This window comes from Corvus brachyrhynchos, unplaced genomic scaffold (assembly GCF_000691975.1).
Source record: "Corvus brachyrhynchos isolate BGI_N302 unplaced genomic scaffold, ASM69197v1 scaffold258, whole genome shotgun sequence".
Classification (NCBI taxonomy): domain Eukaryota; kingdom Metazoa; phylum Chordata; class Aves; order Passeriformes; family Corvidae; genus Corvus; species Corvus brachyrhynchos.
The window spans coordinates 5,703,204-5,723,002 of record NW_008240122.1 but is presented as its reverse complement, the minus strand read 5'-3'; the positions used below and the strand labels follow the sequence as shown (position 1 = coordinate 5,723,002).

Sequence of the window (19,799 nt, the reverse complement as noted above, 5' to 3'; positions counted from 1 at the left end):
GTAGGGAAACCATTGTGGGAGATCTTGTGGTATAGCATTAATCATCTCATGAAGACTAAGATGTATCACTGCTCTGAGCACCAGAGCATTAATTCTTGCTTCAGTGGCTTTCCTATGTAAAATATTGATTACTTAGATTAATATATGCAAGCCAGTGTAATATTTTTCCAGGAATAAAGAGGGAGATAGCACACCCATATATCATGAGATAGAGTCAGCTTATGAAATTAGTTTTCAACACCAGGTTTATTGTTCTGTATGTCAGTCCCCTGTAAAGAAAGGACAACAAATAATCTTAAACAGACTTCTTTACAAGTAATTCCCTTTCAAGTGTGACTTTTGTGTGGACCACATTAAGGACAAGGATCACATTTCCAAAAAACAAAACTCTTACGTTTTGGGGAAGACAGAGGTCATGTGTCAGGGTCTGACATGTATATAACTTTAAGAGGTTCTGTGTGTTAAGGAAATTCAAGCAGGAGATAATGTCCATAGCCAGGCCATTACTTGGGGTTTCTGTTGAAATAAGGTCACACATAGACTCTTACATGTACCAAAGTTTTGATTTGCCTTAGGAGTTTTGTTCCTTTGCTGTTTATTCTAAAAAGAAACTGCCTCCTTTCAAATGGATGCATATAAGATTTCTGCTTGGTTGCTCAGCCTGTTTCAGTTATTGAAGTCTCTTGTGCAGCCCAGCCAGAGCAATCTGGGGGAAAAAAATGTTAACACTGTCACTTTTTATCATTTCTAGACCAGTAAAATTAAAAACATCTCTAGTGCACTCCAATAATATAGGAAAGTACTTAGTATTGCTTTTAGGGACATTTACCATTAAATCAGGCTTTTATTTTAATGTTAAAGAATATTATATTTTCCTTAAGTATTTCCAAATGGCCCATTGTGCTAAAAGAAAAGATTGTAGGGTATTTGCGGGATCAGAAATTTTTGTGTCTGTTGAAAAGCTAATGATAGTGTAATTTTTATGGTATTAGAGAAATGTCTCAGACTGTGACCTGTGATACTTTGAAAGAAATTTTCGTTAAATATTAAATGATGTTGCAGAGATATTTTAGAACTTGAAAAAGATATTTTATGTTGCAGGGTTTTCTGGGGTTTTTTTTTCAGTATGCTTCCTAGGATTGGCCTTACATCTGTTGTAAGCCATAGAAATTATTTGGAAGTAGACAATAATATCAGTACAGCTGTTAAATTCATCCACGGCCATTCAAACTCCCTTACAGTGGGCACTCCCATTTTGCTGTTCTCACCTACTAAAAAAGTGCAGCTTGGAAAAAAATTATATTCTCTTGTTTCTATTGCACTATGGATCCAGTCTTTCATATTCTTAAGTTGATTTTACTCCCAGGGAGGCTGGTGATGCTCACTTTTCTTAATAAGCCCTGCCTGGATGAAATTTAAAAATAAGTAGTACAGCCATTAAATCAAAACGTATTTCATCTTTGGTTCTATTGTCCAACATGTTGTATTCCCTTTCACATTTGCATCATCAGCAGGTTTCACCAAGCATCATTTTTTTTCCATCATCAGTCTTTCAATAAAATGTGAAGTATTATTCCAGCAGAAGAGAACCAACTCAAGGCATTCTTCCTGGATGAAGTAAGATGTGAACTAATCTTTTTTTGGAACTTGCTTTCCATTCAAGTCTGCACATATCTGATAGGACTTCTATCTAAATTCTGTCTTTCTAGATTGTTCGCATGCTGCTCTCACAAGATGTTGCAAAAACCTTTCTAAAGCAGAGATAGGACATGGGTTTCTTCCTTTTGGTTTGAAAGGGCAGTTATCTAATTTCTGTAGTGATACTGAAAAAATATGGTGTATTCTTGCTGAATCAGTGCAGGCTGTTAACTGCATGTGACTTTTAATTGTATCTGTCTTAGATTCTAGGTGCACATAAGCGGTTTGCTTATGTTTTCTAGTATTTTTGTGGAAACTTCATTTAAGTTAATTGATCTGTAGTTTCAGGGTTGCTACTTTTTGAGGAAGCTACATGCAGGCACAAATTTGACTGTAGCTCACTGAATATAAACAGTCTGAAGTTAGTGCATATGGTTTCCATAACTTGCAAGTGGAAATAGGAAAAGAGACTGTAGAGCCAGCACCTGAGAGACATGGCTCTCTGAACTGTTTTGAGTATGTGAGTGAGAATTAAGATTGTTCCATTTGCCATGATCCCTCTTGTGCAGGGTGACAGATAGAGCTGTGGGAGTTACCATGTTGTTTCCAATAAGGTAGGATCAGAATTCTTAAAAATTTTCTGGCCTACCCATCTTTCTGCTTTTGGCTGTGTGTATAGCCCAGAAAATGTTAGTTTTGTTTCAATACGTTGTCAGTGATATGTATTAGAGCTCTTCCAGTGACCTGATATATAAGTTTAGGCAAGTTATTTTACCTTTGTCTACCTTCTTATCTACTCACTGTTTTTCTTACAGTTGACCAGTATGGCTTTGATCTTTAGGTGGCCTGCAACAATTGTGCTGGGGCTATGAACAATTCTCAATTATATTAGGCTGGCGAGAAGATTTCAGGGTTCTCAAGATCCCTAGAAACATAAAGCAATGAACAGTATTTTTGCTCCTGGGACTCGTCAGATGCCCAGCAGCCCACAGCAGAGATACCATTCCTGCCAGTGAAACAATGTGTATCCCTGTTTCTCTTTTTACAGCTGAGATTGTGGGGTTTGTTATTTGCAAATTTTGGTCTATGACTTAAAAGCTATGAAAAAGTTGGTCATCTCTGGCCTAGGCACTAAACAGTTTTCCAGTGACTTTTCTATTCATTAAATGCTCACTTACCACCATGAGGCCCGGCTGCTGTCCCAGTGCTCCACATAAACAGGAGAGTCACAGACCAAGAACATATGTGCTCAGTTGTTACAGCCTCAGACAGCTGATTGTGAAATTTGCCTGCTTGAAGACTACTGTGAGACTTTTCCACAAGGGAAAACATTAATGTTATAATAGGTAAAAAATTAATAAATGTTGGTGGCTTAAAATTAAGATTGATCCCACTTATATGGGTGGCAGGGATAGGGAGCAGGTAACCATGTTGCTGTGACATACAGAGTTGTGACTTGCAAAATTGTATACAAAGCAGAGAACTTGATGGCATTGACTGACTAATTGATAGCATTCTGATTACACACTCAGACCAGAGCATTTTGCATGTATGTTTTCTTTACAAAATGGGAGAGAGTTGGCACAAATCCTAACATTTCTTATGCTATTATGGGAACTGCTGATCAAAAGAGAATGGGCGTCCTGCATCTTTCCCACTTTTTCTTCTTCCTCAGATTCATAAGGATGAGTATTTGTAGTAGTCACAATATCTTTACTATTAGTCATTTGTATCCTGTAGAATAATGTTAGTGTTTGCTACCATCTGTAACTGCTTAGCACATTCTTTCTTCTCTTATCTTCATTTTTAGCTGCACATCCTTGACCCCTGGACCCAGCTGTGATCGTTTTAAACTACATATCCCTTATGCAGGAGAAACACTCAAATGTAAGTTAAAAAAATCTTGCAGCTGCATCTTGGCTTTTCTTTCACTGTTCTGTGTCTCACTGATTTTCCAGTGTGTCTGTCTAACTTTATGAGTTTTGAGATAGATGTGTTTGTTATTTTCTCTTAAAGCTTCAGTTCCAAGAACACACAACTATCAAGAATATGTAATATTTAAGATAAGTTTAAAGGCTTCTGTGAGACTACAGTTTTGAAAAATTAGTAGAACTAATAAAAGCCAAAAGTCACAACCTATCCCCCTGGTACTTCTAATAAAATGTTATGACTAGTACAATCTCATGACCATTTTTAGATTCATTTTTAAGTTGTATATGTTTTGTGTTGTTTCTTTCTGTCTCTTTTAGGAGTATTTCTTTATGAAGCTCCAATAAAATATGTCAGTCTGCTGTTTTATTGGGTATCTTTAAACAATGACTGGTATAATTGACCAGATTAGAGAAATGTGAATTTGAATTTTCTGATTTAGTGGTATTCTTAAATCATCTTTATGCTTAGAGGACCTGTAGACAGCTAGTTCATTTGCCCATTCTTAGTATGTGTTCTGTTTGTCTTAGTTGGTGTTTTGTTTCAAAGGATTAGAATAAAATTTGCTTTTGTATATTTTTAGAAGGTAACATTTTCTAAACACTTGAGCTGCTGAAAAATGATTGTGTTGTTTTTTATCTCTAACAAGTGGAAAATGAAAGAGGATGAAGAATTTCAGATAAAGTAAAATTCAAAGCTTGGCATTTATAGATTATGGGCAACTCGGGTAAAGCCACACCTAGAGTACTATGTCCAGTTCTGGTCTGTCTGTTACCGGAGCAATATGAACATTGGAATGAGTACAGCAGAAGGCCACAAAGATGATCAAGAGCTGGAGGATCTGTTGTATGAGGAGAGGCCAAAATAGCTGTGGCTTCTTAATAAGAGAAAGCTCAGGGCAAATCCTACCAATGTTTATAAATATCTGATGGGGATAAATGAAGAAGCCTGGCTCATCTCAGTGGCAGTCACTGAAGGAAAATGGTCACAAATTGAAATGTAGAAAATTCCATTCAAACGCAATAAAAATTATTTTGCAAGGATGGTCAAAAAGTGGAACAGATTGTGCTGAGAGCTTGTGTAGTTTGTGTATCTCCATCCTTGGAGCTGTTCAGAACCCAGCTGGACGTGACCCTTAGCAATCTCCTCTGTCCACCCTGCTCTGAGCTGAGGGGTTAGACTAGGCAGTCTCCAGTGGTGCTGTCCAGCCTTAGCTATCCTGAGAGTCTGTGAAAGAATGCTATCTGGAGGAGCAGGTACTTGGTGTGAACAGAAATGGTAAGCATTTAAAACACTGCTTTGATAGTATCCATTTAGTTCATCATACACATGCTGTAGGTCTCCAAGACATTTTAAATATTAAGAATGTTATTGTATTCCTTCTGCAGTTTTGGGGGTTTTTTTGGGTTCTTTTTACATTATGACATGCACTGGAAGTCCTTATTCTTTATGACCAGAAATCAACACAATTAAACTCCTTATATTCTAGAAGTACCCTAAAGCTTCCATTTGGCACTTGTAAGGAAAGTTGTCTTTCCCAGAAGTTGATCTGGAAGTTTACTCATGTGTTCAAGAGAGGAGCCAGGCTCATGTATCAGCCTACTATGGCTATTTTGACTTTTCTAAATATGTGAAATTATGGCTCAAGAGGCTTACTAATTGTTCCTTCTCACAAAATAAAATTGGAAGATTTAAGTCCTAGCTAGCAATTATTTTAAGAAAAAAGAAGTGGCTCTGCATTTGTTCAGAATTCTTCTAAATCATGGTTGTATTATGTGAAGCCGACTGCCCTCCCAGGTAGAACTTCTATTTAAAAAATTGTTACAATGTGTAGTAAACTCAGCCTGTTGAGTTTTGATGTGTTCTGCAGTGCGTAGTAGATTCCACTTGAGTCTTGTTTGACGACTATGTTCAAGATGCAGTCAAAATAAGCTTCACTGCATGACATGCTTTATAGAGTGGTATCATGTTCTATGGGACCATCTTCTCTTGTACAGGTCCATGTTTGTACATTCTGAGAGATGTCTTATTTCAAGTAGAGGCTAAAGTTGTTCCTGATCCGTAAAAGAAAATGGATAGACTGAAATCCCATATGCAAGTGCACAGGCATAAAGACTATATTAATATATTAAATGACTGTAGTCCAGTTCAAGTACCTAGAAATATGATTATGGAATATGCATTACATTTCAGTATCAAGAAATCTGGACTTTCTTCTCCAGTGTTCTTTTTTTTTTTATGTCACATATGCAATTAAACAAAAAAACTACAGTGCTGCTGCTCTCTCCAGCTTTGTAAAGCCCAAACCACACATTTTAACCATATTATGTATTTTACCCAAGACAACTGAAAATGGTGTAAACAAGTGTATCTTTTTCAGAGGTATCTAATAACAGCTGTGAATTCAAGTTCTAATAATCCTCCACATTTCAGTGTTACGTGTTTGAAAATGCTGTGAATCATTAAGTCTCACAGCAAGTGGAATAAATAGTGATATGAGCAGATTCAAGAAAGCTTTAATAATTTTGTGTTTAGATCTGTAATGATGTCAGGGGAAGACAGCCATAGTGTGCAAACGGAGATGTTTAGATACTTTGTTGAAGCAGTTGCTGGATATGTTATCTTTCAAGGGCAGAGTCTTTCTGCAAAGGAAAGTTGCGAAATCTGCCAGAATGAAAAGATTGGCTAAAAGTGTTCAGCATCTGTATGGGCTTCAGATGTGGTACCAAACACAGGCTGAAGTGTGTAGTTCCTTTGTGGTTTGTGTTATATCCTCTTTGCAACAGATTAGGTCTTTGCATATCATCAATCATAACTGCTGCCACTGCACAGGCACCCTCGTAGCAATCCCAGTGTGTTGGAAACTGTTGGTGTGCAGCTTTAGGGAAGTGTAACTGCACAGTGCAGTCCTGTTTTCCAAAACACCAGAAAGTTCACAGCTTCTTGAAAAAGGAGAAAGTGTACTTGCAGGCAAGGCTAGCTACCTGTAGTGTAAAAGAATTGGTTTGTAAACTTGGGTAGGAGCACACATGTTGTGACATAAGAATGGCTTGTTTAATGGGGTTTTTTAAGATGTCGTTCACCTTACTTTTGCGTGTATGCAGAGCTGCTGGAATGTTACACTGAACAGTTACTCAGCTCCAGCCAGGGACCTTGGAGATACCCACGATTTTATATAGGAGAAAATATTATGGCAATGTTCAAGATAAATAGTTTATCATAGTAATTGTCTTCCATCACACTTCAGAAATTTTCCAGTGATGCTTTCAAGGAGGCATTTTTGCTTTATTTTCTTCTGTAAGGGAAGTAATTTTTTTGTTTGTTTTCATGGTGGGAATACTTAGAAAACTTGAGCCTAGTCTTGCTAGACTGTCAGTTGAAATCTGAGACATCTATATTGTTTTTATAAGTTCATCCACTACTCAATGTTTTTGCATTAAGCTCCATACGTTTCTCTGTATTTGAGTTTTCCAAAGTTCTTAATTGGAGTTTTAATTTCAGGAAGCCTGTCTGTAATACCCTGTAAGAGGCTGAATCTGTGTTCCTAGAACAAAACTTACTTTGCGTGGTTTGCAGAGGTATCCTTTATTGTTAACTGAACAGCAGTATCTGCTTAGAAAAGTTTAGTATTCTTTCTGAGAAACTATTTGTGTATTTTGAGGTGAAGTGTTCTGTAACTCCTGCAGATACTTTGGTCTTAGTTGATAAAACATCAAGGCAGATATCAGCAGAAATTGTCAGGATAAACAGAGTTATAAGCTGCAATAGTCTTTACAAATAAAATATGACATTAAGAATCAAATTGCAGTTTTGTTCCAGAAAACCTTGGAATATCTTGGGTTTGGCTTTCCTTTTTCACTCAAGCTTTCATTGCTGCTTGCTAGGGAATCTGACTTTTTTTTTTTTTTTTTTTTCTTTTGCTCTTCACATTTTCTTTTTCAGGCACTGATGCCTCCTTCCCTCTCTGACCTTGAGCGCTGTCATCTGGAATTTCACAGTGATTAAACAATGTGTTGCCCTTGCAATGCTACTGTTCTCTGTGGCCTCTTGAACTCTAGTATTTTCATCTTCTGTCTGATTTTCACTGTTTTTATGTGAGTGGATTATAGCTCTGGGTTCTACTGCCACCACTTTGGTTTCCTTGATCCTGAGGAACATTTCCTTTGTCTCATTTGAAGCTTAGTTTTTCGTTTTTTGCTTCTGATTTTTGTTTGTTAGTTTCTTACTCTTTTTAGTTATGGGCCTTAGCAGAGGAAATCATTCTTGCTGCCTAACTAGTCTAAGAATATTGCCCATAAAACATGGTACAAAATTCCTTCTGTTTTTATTCCTGTGATGGAACTCTTTCAGTAAGTTCATCCAGTCTTCTTGTGGCTTTCTATTTTAAGGAAGTAATTAAGAACAAACAAAAAGATAAGTATAGAGAACAACCCGACCTCCTTATTGCCCCTTTAAAGGCTGCTTTGCCAAGTTATTCGCTAAACACCTTTTATTGTGCCAATAAATAATTGTAAAAATGATTTTTCAAGTTACTGTAAGATTTAAGATTCACATAAGTATGTTGCTACAATGCATGTGTTAGTGTTTTGTGCACCATTAGGTTATTTTACACAGGCTGTGTTTTAGTTGAGGCTCTTAACGGGAAGGACTTTCCAGTTGCTGTAATTCAGATTATACTTAGGTGTTATCCTTACCTGTGTGATAAGTGTCTTTTTGCTGGGTCATGCAACATACCAAAGATTTTTCCAGGCAATGTGTTTTCTAAAGTTTGGCTGCCTCTGGCTTTACGTGGCAGAAGTAATAAATCTTTTTCCCTCAATAACCTGTTCATTATCTGATGAATGTACCTAATGAGAGTGTCAAGAGAGAGTCTAATCTTTTCACTATATTTATTTGTTCTTTGAATACAAAGTTTACAACAATATTTTCCCGTTTTAAATAATCACTTTCACTTTTGCTCACTTTTTCTTATGTTCTGGACTTCTCTTGAGCAAGTAAATTACAGAAGATTTTGCAGTTTTAAGTCTTAGATAGTGTATTTCTTCATCAAGAGAAGTGACCTTAGAAGTATCTATGTACAAGTGTGGACTTAGAGAGGTTTAGAAGGTTTTAAGTTAGGCCTCCCCAGTGGTATTACCATAGTGCCTTCCCACCTTGCTCTTTCCCCCTTTTTCACCTGTTTGGGCTGCACATACTGGTAATGGTCTCTAATCCATATGCTTGAGTCTATTTATCCTTTGTCTTCACTTTTCCTTTTCTCATCTACCCAGTGTCTCTGTTTTAATTTCTCCAGTGTTGCCTGGCCTTAATTTCTACCAGTATCTTATCCCATCTTGAATTATCTGGTGTTCTCATCTTTGTCCTCTTCAATTCTAGTGCTAAGGTTTCTGAGAAAGCAGTTGCCCAGCTACAGAAGTGCAAATTACTGAGCTCTGATATGGTCTTGATGCCATCTTGCTCAGCTTGGGATCCAGTTTACTTATTTTTATTCCATTTTTGCACGTTTGCCCACTTTACAAAACAATATACTTTCTGTAGTCTTACAGCTTTTTTTTTCTCCTACAGCAGCACTTGTCAGTTGAAGTTAAAAAAAAAAGACCCACATCTGCGTCCTTTTTTCCAAGAATCAAATTAACATCCTTCAAATGCTTCCTATAGATTTTTTTCTTTTCTTGGAAAAGTGGGACTTGATTCACTAGCCTCACTATAGGTGTGTTAACTCTGAGGTTCCCAAGAATACCTTGCTTTGCCCTTTCAGCTTCTGACCCACAGGGCACTGCTCTCTCTGAAAACCATGTGTCACAGCTGCCGTAAATGTGCCCTGAGGCATCTCAAATGACACTAAACAACTTGTTTTCATCAGCTGCACCAAGTTTGTGGAGACTGGGTCTTTCACAGCTTTGTGAGTGGTGGAGTAGCTAGAATTTCTTCTGGAGTGTCACAGAGGTGCAGAGAAGTTGGTTTGGATTTTTCTAATACAATCAAATATCTTTTTTTTCAAATTGTCCTTCTATTATGAGATGGTTTTGAGTCTTTAAGCTGGCTTTTCTGCCTTTCCCTTTCTGGATATCTTGATTCGCACATCAAGCCAGAAACTAAGCTCAAAAACACCATTTACTTGAGAGAATAGCCTGTCAGCAGCAGTACAGCAGTGCAATAGAATTACTCACGTATATTCTTTCAGTAGTAGTAGTTTTGTATTTAACAAGTTTTATTGTCATTTCAGGAACTAATCTTTCTTGCCAAGCAATTAGAAATGGGTTCTATAGGTATTATATTACTGTATTTGACTTAAAGCCTGCAGAGCAAATTCTTTAGGGTGGAATCCAGTGACAAGGTTTCCAGGCAGGTCTGCATTTAGCTAATTTAAATCCTTTCATACTGCTGACTGCACTGACTTGGTATCTTGGTTGCTGGTTGTAGTGAGTAACTGATTATTTTTGTATCTGTAAAGACAATTAAAACCAGCTGGTTTAGGTAAGGATTTGTTTATAGAAGAGACTGATCAGTGGTAGTGGTTCTTGTCTACAGTTTGCATGGCTACTAGAAAAGACAGGTTAGAATTTTGATTGATGAATAATATAACTCTACTGGCTTTTTCTTTTTAATACTCAACAAGAGCACTTTCTGTATTTTCCCAGAACTAATTCTGCACAAGTCTGGTCTCTTGCTTCTGCAACTTCCTTATTATCTGTGAATGCATTTCATTATAAAGTTGCACTTGGATTTCTTAAAAGCCAAACGGGTTGATCTCCTTCATAACAAATTCCATTCAAATTGGCCTTATTCTAGGTTGCAGTGGCCACACATGTTTATTCCACATACTTAGTGCTGACTTAGAAATTCTTGGTGTCAGAAGAAACTGAAGCATATAGATATCCTTTCAAATGTAGAATTTGGGAAGTTAACTGGTAGTCTGCTTCCTAATTTTGCTGCCGTTGGTTAAGCAGGGATGTTAATGCTGTGGCACTCTTAGCATAACATTTTTCAGTACTACCAAATCCATAATATGGGCTAAAAAAGAAGAAAAATAACCCAAAAATGAAGTTACCAGGAGAGGAAAAACTGGGTAGGACAGTGGAAAGTGATTGTAGGGATTTCAGAAACTTCTCTGTTTCTTGCTGAGAAACACCTGTCTTGGTTGTAGTCAATTCTTATTCCTCTGTTAGATTTGCATATTCATTTTGATAGATGAGAAAAGAACAGCCCATGTGTGTTTTAAAAGAAATTGCAGACTTAAGTATTAATGTTTCTATCATTTTGTCTGTGGGGAGCATATGAACTTTTCTTTTGAAGTCCTGTGAAGTAAAAGATTTCAATATTTAATGCTGTTTGCCCGAGGAGAAAGAAAGGAAGAGAAAGTAATATTTTTGGATAATTGGAAATGTAATTCCATCAAAGTAATTATTGGCTGGTATATCTACAGCAACGAGATAAGTATGGTCTAAGTGAAGGTTTTGCTTGCCTTGCTCTTACACTGGAGTGGTCATGGTCAGTAGTGCTGTGGAGCACCATGCAGTTGGCCTCCGTTGAGGGAATACGGGCCAACATAACTGAAACTTATGCAAAACTAGAAACTCGTGCTGGAGATGCAAGAAAAAGGGTATTTATGTCATTTTGGTGAGAAGAGTAGAGAATGCAGGCCTATATTGATTTTTTCATTGGTTTTTTTCCTCCAAGGTCAAAATGGTAACCATTCTCAAACTCTAAGCACAAAAATTTTGCAAATGACTTTAGTGGCTAAAAGTGTTATTTTTTTTTACCCCAGCACAATTACATTTGAAGAGGGTAAGCCACAGAAAACATCATGTAAGCATTAAAGATAGTACTTGCTATAAAAATGGCTCTTTCTAGTAGGTCAAGACAAACTGTTAGCTTGTGATTCAAAATATTTAGCACCTTATATTTTGTAAGCTTACTGCAGAGGCTAGTGTTAATATTTATGTCAAGTAAAACCAGATTTGCATTGGCTGTTGGGATTGTTTAAATACCTTTTATTTGAGTGTAATGAAGCATTTTTCATTTATGCATCACAGTCCTGCCAAGTAAACTGTTGACTGCAGTTTTAATTTCTCTGGATTTTGATATTTAACAAGAACAAAATTCAGATTTAGGATGGGTTCTCTTATCTGTAGTCTGATTTGTTACGGTGTGTTTTTGCTGCAAGTGTGGAACTTAGGAAAATAGCTCATCCTCATAGCTGAATAGGGCAAACTCCTTCCTTGGTGCCTAAGCCTTTTAGAGTCAAAGGTGTTACCTTTTCTGCTCTAGTATGTAAATTAAGCAAGACATAAGTGAGACTGTATGGAAGGGGCGAGCACGGAGCAGAAATGTTGGAGAGACTGGAGGTGATGTGTATGGATGTCTGATACAGTTTAAAAAAAAGGTTCTTTTTCCTTTTGTTTTAGGAACTAGCTGAACATCTTTGGATTCATGGCTGAAGTGAAACTTAATAGAATGAGACTTGACTGAGGGAATGCTTTTTTCATTTTTAAATATGTTAAAAATTTGTTCTAAGGTCAAATCTCAGGATCTTTAATAGTAAGATGCTGTATTTAACTTCCAGAACGAAAGCCACTGATGATAGAGAATCGCTGCTCTTTTCTAACTGTTAACATTGAACTGGAAACAACATTTTGTTCTGTACTTCTTTGTCTCTATTAAATTGTCAGCCAGCCTGTGTGAGGTTTGATTGTAGCACAATAAATTAGGGTTTACATTTGGCTAAAAACCTATAGTACTGTAAGAAGGAGAGCATAAATGATACCTTTCTGTTTAGTTAGAACATAAGAACAACGGCATCATTTTTAGTTTCCATGGGGTTGTAAAATGTTTTGAGTATGGTCTCAGCAATAGTGTTTTGTGAATGTATAATTAACAGGCACTGAAATACTAGTTTTATTTATTTTGAAGCCTAGAGAACCTATGTAGCTATATAACATATGGCCTTTTGGAAATTGAATATACTATAGGAAAAATAATCTTGAAATACACATTGGCATTAATATTGATATATTTGGTCTCAAAGTGACTTTTATTAAAAGGACTTGGGAATTTGGATTTGAGGCATGTTTACCTTGGACAGGTAGAAGCAATTTTAGCAATTATAAGTAATTATGAGTAACAGAAAATCAAATATCACAATGTTAATTTTTACTCTGGATTCTGTCCATTGTACCTGAATAGTTCTTTGGTGTCAGTAGGTCATGAACACTTTTAAAATCCAAATATTTGCATTGTTGGTCACTCACAGTGGATAAGGACTCATAATGCCACTAATATTTAGTGGAAGAAGGGGTCTGACAGAAGGTGGTAAAGAACAAATATGAGCATGTGAGATAGGTAATAGAGTGGTTTGTCCAGCTGCAACATGATGTACCTGACCTCAGTGTGACCACACATCACACAAATTGTTAAAGTTTACCACCTAGCATGTTAAACTAATAATGCTAACTTTCATTTAGTGTTGTATTGAGCACTGCATACATTGATGTATGGGAGCTGCTGTGAGTTCTCTCTGTGAAAGGAAAGAGTTTGTACCTACTTGAACCTCCATGTTGTACCTACTGCCACAGCTTTCCTGAGGTTCACCCCTTCCTGTGCAGCTCGTAGAGGTGGATACGGTTTATTGCCGATCTCACTACTCAAGCAGAGTCTTGAAGCTGCCTCATGATGTGAGGTTCTGTAATAGTTTTTCACTTATCAGATATGGAGGTGTAACATCAAAAAGACACTGTTATTTTGATCCTTCTTTTATTCTAAGGAGCTTTTTTTAGTATGTGTGTAGTTGGAGTGCAGCTCCTAAGTGAGCTGAGCTGTAGATATATCTATCTACTCTGTTTCACCAACTCTGTTAAAGCAGGAATGCAGAGAATGAAAAGCATGCAGCTAGCACCTGCAGTGTGAAAAGTGTGCTAGATGAGTTACTTAGCATCACACAGGAACATGGCAAAAGCACAGGTACAGTCCTTTCCTTTGGAGAAGCATTGGGCTGCCTAAGTAACAGGCCAGGCTTTTTCACTGTGCTGTGTTCTAAGTTATTCATAACATGCCTCTTTCAAAACTCAGTCAAAGAATGTATTAAGGTGAATCTCCTTCAGTACATAACCTCAAGTTCACTGCTCTTTATGTAGAAATTGACGGGATTGTTGAAAGAAGCCATGCATGACATTTTAATTGCAGTAAATATCAAGAAAAGGGTTGTGTTATACTGGTGTACGAACTACCCAATCTAGTAAACATCAACTTTTCTGAATTCTTCAGTGCTGTATTACAGTTGAGGCAATCTAGTAATTATTTTCTCTTACTTAATATAGATGCATTTCCTGTTGCAATTTTATATCTTTTCCTCCAGGACTGGTGCCTGTTTCGTTCTTCTAAACAAAATTCAAATGAAATTAAAGGGTTTATTTTTATGTTGAGTGTGTCAGGAATTTTAACTGGCAGACCTCTGCTATTTTCTGCACCCCATACTTACACGTGCTCCTGACAGCTGTGAAAGGAAGGTGGGAGTGCGGACAGGAGAAACCCACACTGTGCTCTACTCATCGCATGATCAGTGAGTTTGTGATTTGGAGCCATGCTGTAGAGAATACCTACCCCAGACTGGCCAGTGGCTTCTTGGCCATGAACCTTCATCCTCTGCAATTCATCTTCATGGTATCCTTGCTTCCAGCTAAGGCCAAGATAAGTTTGCAGAATATCTGCAATTAAAACTGTCATGTTAAATGCCTTGAGATGGTGACATCACTGAGCCAGCAATGATGTGGCTTTGCAAAATCTGTTCATCTAGTGCTTTCCTCTAGTTCTGCATTCACAATTTTTTAAGAAATAAAAAGTGGTGTAACTTTCTCTGAACAGAATTGTTTATAAGGGTTACCATGCTGGTTTTACTTTGCTGTGTGGATTTTAAACAAGTCATAACACATAGTAGGCAGCCTTTTTTCCTAATGTCTGCTACCTGATAGATCTGTTTTATGCAAAAGCTCAGTTATTCTTTCATATTGTCATAAAGAATGATGGGGAGGTAGACAAGTAAGGCTAGAAACACTTTTATTTTTAAAATTTTTTTCTTGAACAGTGGGTGGGTTTTTTTGAAAGCTCAGATGCATAGGACGACCTCTTGATCTATATGAACTCTGAAGTATGTGTACAAGTGAAATACTACAACCCAAATTTCTTTTAATTGCATATCTTGTGACACTGGCAAGATGAGAGCTCAGTGCCAAGCTGTGATGAAGTTTTATATTTTCAGTTAATTTTAGTCTCTCCATTTAAATGTGCAATACTGCATTTCTCTTGGCCAGAATTTGGGTAGTTGGAATGGTTCCTGTTGAACTGTGTATTCTTCCTTCTAAGAGTTGGCGGTGGTGAGGAGAAGAGAGGGAGTAAGTGCTACTAATTTTTAAAAGCTTTGGTATTTTGAAAGTCGTGACCTTAGTAGTTTGCAATTGACTTTTAATAGACAAAACACAGCCATCTAAATATGCTACTTTTTATTAAAACAAAATCAATTTTTTAACTCAGTGTTTTGAGGCAACCCTCAATAGTGTTTGAATTGCCATTTGAGATAGAAAGCAATCATGTATTTCATGTTTCATTGCTTGCAGAGGAGGACGAAGCTGCGCCTCAGGAATTTGACTTCATCCCCCAAAACATCTGATGCTTATCTTGCATGTGAATTTTTTGTAAAAATTATATGGATATATACATGAAATATATGTAATGTAGCTGTCAAATTCTGTGTTTAAAATGTGTGTTGTATGTGATTATTTTATATTTTATTTATAAGCACATATATAAAAGTGCAAACAGTGTTTTCCTTTATTGCTTTTCAGGGGATATAATTTTTAATGCTCACTATCCTGACCTGCCGCCAGATTTTATCTTTGGAGAGGATGCTGAATTTTTGCCAGATCCTTCTGCCTTGCACGTAAGTACTTTACTGATTGAGAACCTTACACCTTGCAGAGAGACTTTGCTTTTTTAGAATAGCTGCAGCAACAGAAATTTTATAAATGCAAAAGAAAAAAGAAAAACACCTTTTGTCTCACAGGTATTTTGAGTGTAAACACATTGCTTTCTAAAGTGATTTGAAGTTGAATCCATAATAGTTCTCCCTCTCAAAACTTACTAGTAGTTACTAAAGAGACTCCTTGTAGAGCCCTCACCTGCAGCTCCTCTTGTGCGTTATGAGCACATCTCCAGAGCTCCCCAAAGGAAGTCAGTGGCTGTCATGCTGTGGCACAGGTGTCATGCTGGAGGTTGAACCTGTCCTTGATGTGTGACATGGCAAGTGCTGGGTTTTGGTTTTACCTTTCACTTCATAGTAAGTTATATACAAAAATCAGAAGAACTGGTTTGAGTAATTATTTTCAGCATACCTAATAGAATTTTTAAAAGGTGAATGTCATATTTCTTTTCCTCTTCTGATAACTTTGCTTTTAAGCTTGCGAACTCCTTTGGGAAGGAGACATGGTGCTGATGAACAGCTATTTCATTAGGCTAGTTTATAGAAAAGGTTTTACTTTCTATGACAATTCTAGAATTGTTTTCATACTCCTTTTTTTACCAGTTCTGTTTTCCTCTTTTTCTCATTTGTTTCACAATCTTACAACCTCCTGAGCAGTGTTCACATTAGCAACTCCTTTTTTGTAGTTGATATTAAAAAAAGAGAAACACCTTTTAATGTATTGGAAAACAAAAATTAATACCAAATTGCAAATGAGATATAAAATAGTTTGGGACATCTTGCAGAAATGCTGTTCAGATGGAGAAGCTTGCTCAGAGTGGTGTGGTGCCGTATTTCTCATGTGAAAAGAAGTCAGTAACAGTAGTGTTCTACAGGAAAACCTGCAAGGATAAAAACATCCTTATTTTTCTTTCTTTCTTACATTGTTCATTAATGATGCTTCTTTTGGGAGTGCTGCTTTTCTTCTGCCTAAGCACAGAACAAACTTCCTGTCTTCTTTGTTGAAAAGCAACTTGGAAGAGCCATTTGCTTCTTGATACATATTGAGATATTGACCAGCATGTTTTAAAGTAATTAGAACAAACCAAAGAAGAAATCTGCAAGCCAACAGTTTTCCTTTGGTCATTATGCCTTGCTGAACTGTTCACTATGTAAATGTAACCTTTTTTTGATAAGATCCTTGGTCATTGGCCTTCAATTCATCCTGATGGCATTGGAGCATGTTATTCCCACCTTGCAGCTGTGGTCTACACAGTGTGCCTTTGGTTTTGCATTCACTGTTTAATGTTCCGTATGGTTTGTAGACTTTTTCTTCAGAATGTTGCATTAACAATAGCTTACTTATTATGCTAAGTCTTTGGACAGTTCCCTTTTTTCCAGAAATGTGAGAGCTGTGTAATGAAGATAATTTTAATTGAATTCTAAGATACTAGCAGAATTCTTAAATGTGTTAAGTTAGCTGTCTACTGACTAGAAGTAAAATACAAATTAGCACGTTGACCATAACTGAATGCTCTTAATCTTGAGTAGTTTTCAAATACATCTGATGCAACTGTTCCTGGCAATCAAGACAGAATCTACCATGCACAAAAGCATGTAGATGTTATTCAATGAGAAGAACAGTCTCTAAGTAAGTAATATGTGCCATTGGATCTGTGGGAATTCTGACATTGAGCCTGCATGCTCTGCTCTCATCTGTCTGAGTGTCTTGTTTTCCAAGTAGAAGTCATCACGTGTTGTTAGATGGCTTGAGTCAGGCATTATGCTTAGCTTGAAAGGAGAACCCGGTACGCCAGATTCCTCAAGCTTGTGTGGCTCTAATGGAGGCTGTCAGTAGGCTTCCCTGAAGACATTTGAATGGCTGTGTTGCAGATCGTTTCAGTCGCTCTTCAGTTTCCATGGCCATGGGCAGACCTTCCAGTTAGATTTTCATCTGAGCATGGTAACAGGTGTTCAGTTAAGCAGCTGTTAGCTAGACAGCTAAAGCAAGATTCCAGAAATACTGCATTTTAAAAAGTGCTGTAGATGAATAGTTCATGTTTTGGGGTTTTTTTCCTGGAGAATTCCTAAATGAGCAGGCCAGCATTTCAGCAGTAGAGCGGTGTGTTGAGCACTCTTGTTTTATAAGCAGAGCTAATGCTTTCTTGAATTGATACTGTAATTGCAGAATCAAATTCAAAATGCACATTGAAATTTAGCTTTGCTTTTGTGTCTTACACAAACATTAAAGTCACTTGGTTTTGAAGCTCAACTTCAGTCTCAAGTTCAGCGCTGTAAATTATGTGCTTCATTATATATCTTACCAGTAGTGGTTACTCTGCTGGTCACAGGGTCTAATCGTGTGCATGCTGACCTTGAAGGATGATGTAGGCATTGTGGAGCAGTTCAACAGCAGGGCAAGTGGTCCTTTTGGTTTGTCATACAGTTTTAATTACGGTCAGGGGCCTAATTCTTTAGGTTGGTGGTGCTGTTCATGCTCAAAGAGTTACTAAAAATAAACATTTTTACTTTTTATTATCATTAAGAATGTTTTCCTATCAAATGCATTTGATACTTGCAGGTATAGTATGCATAAATAAAATCAGCTTCTCAGAATGTAAACAGAAAAGTTCTTTCCTGCTCTAGTGTTTATTCATTTTGGATGACAAGTATTAGAAATGTATTTTAAAAACAACCTATGATTCACTCTGTTCTGATTAAAAATTCAGTTAGCACACAGCAAGATTAGTGATTGTGTACGGATGAGATTAATTTGGAGCTCATTACAATGACGCCAGTTTGAGTAACAAGAATTGTTTGTTATGTTAGCCTAGTTGATTGTTAATGTGAGCCAGTTAATAACTGAAGTGCTTATTCAAAATGTTAACCCCATTTTTGCAATGATTTTGAAGTCTCTTCTGTTTGGCAAAGAGGATGCAATGGAAGTGTAAGCAAGGTAACTATCAGTTCAAGGAAATGGGTACCTTAGTATTCTACTTCAGGTCTCCAGCTAGTCTCCCCAGAATTATTCTGCCCACCCACTGCTATCGAAAAGGCTTCATTAGCCTTAGTGGGAATGGACACAAGAGGACATGAGCATTTCCTGAAGCCTACTAAGTGCAGAATATGTCTTTGTGGGCTAGTTTATAGCATATTCCTTGGGGGAATACTTAGTGCTGCTTTTGTGTGGGAGGAAGAGATTGTCATCCGAGGTCTTTAGAGAATGGGCCACTGCAGTTCTAATGCCAGTACCTAGCATTGGGAGAATTGTTTTCCCTTGTGTAGTTGTTGATACTGAGTACAGATTCCGGTCACTGTGCAGTTAATTCAGTTCACTGTGTTACCCAAGAGTATTGGCTGTCACACTCTGTATCTTGTGTGGACCAATGTTTGTTTTTAAGTTCTTGTATTTGTGCTTATTAGACTCATTTGGCTATATGATGACTGTCACGAAGGTTGTATTTTTTTCTGTGCCTGTGTTCAAAGTCGTAATCATTATTTCTGTTGGTTTCTGAGTTAGCTTTTACTGGGTAGTGAAGAGATCCTTTAAATATCCCCCTCTTCCATTGATTATTCTTTATTTACTCAAGTGCATGAGACACGTTTAACAGTGTTAACTGCCCACAGTTAAACAGTGTTAACTGCCCACAGTAACTCCAAAAAAGCCCAAACACTGCTTATATTAACTAAGACCATTTGAACTACTTTGTTCTAAAAAGTCTGTCAGTTGTATTGTTAGCAAAGATTCAGATGTTATACATTCTAGTGTGAGAGACCCCCATAAGGGCAATGAGCTCAATGGTTTTTCTAGTGTGATTTTAAAATATAAAGCCACAGCAGTGGGTTCTGCTTGGGTCTGGGAAATGCATGGGTAAGTTCAACCTGTTTAGCTCTTTTGTGCGCTCTATTTCAAATGGCAGCAGCAGATTTCATTCTTGGACCCCTAACCTGCTGCTCTTGTACTGAAAGCATTTAAATTACTTTGCCTTCAGTTGAACTTGGGGAATTTAGGTGAAACAGAATGCAGAATTGGATCCTCCAATTTATTAAAAGGTTTTTTCCTTATTTTGAACTTTATATTCCCATTTACTGTGTTCACTTTTCAGTCATACCTTGACTTAATATGTCAAAATGTGTTTTGATTATTTATAATCCAATGTTATTTGTTGTTTAATTTTCTGAAACAAACGCGAATTCTGAAAACTTTTTATTCCTGTCCCTCTCTATTGATCCTACCTATTTGTATATATGGGGGATGTAGATATGTGTGCACATGTGTATA

General features: G+C 37.0%; 1 protein-coding gene across 2 annotated transcripts in view; it reads left to right on the top strand.

Annotated features, from left to right (window-relative positions):
- BRE (brain and reproductive organ-expressed (TNFRSF1A modulator)) overlaps positions 1 to 19,799 on the top strand; it is a 166,221-nt gene that overhangs the window by 15,994 nt on the left and 130,428 nt on the right. For both annotated transcript variants that reach the window (XM_017744828.1, XM_017744827.1), the window contains exons 3-4: positions 3,449 to 3,525; positions 15,405 to 15,499. In XM_017744828.1, the coding sequence (XP_017600317.1) occupies positions 3,449 to 3,525; positions 15,405 to 15,499 (172 nt within the window). The remainder of the gene's footprint in view (positions 1 to 3,448; positions 3,526 to 15,404; positions 15,500 to 19,799) is intronic.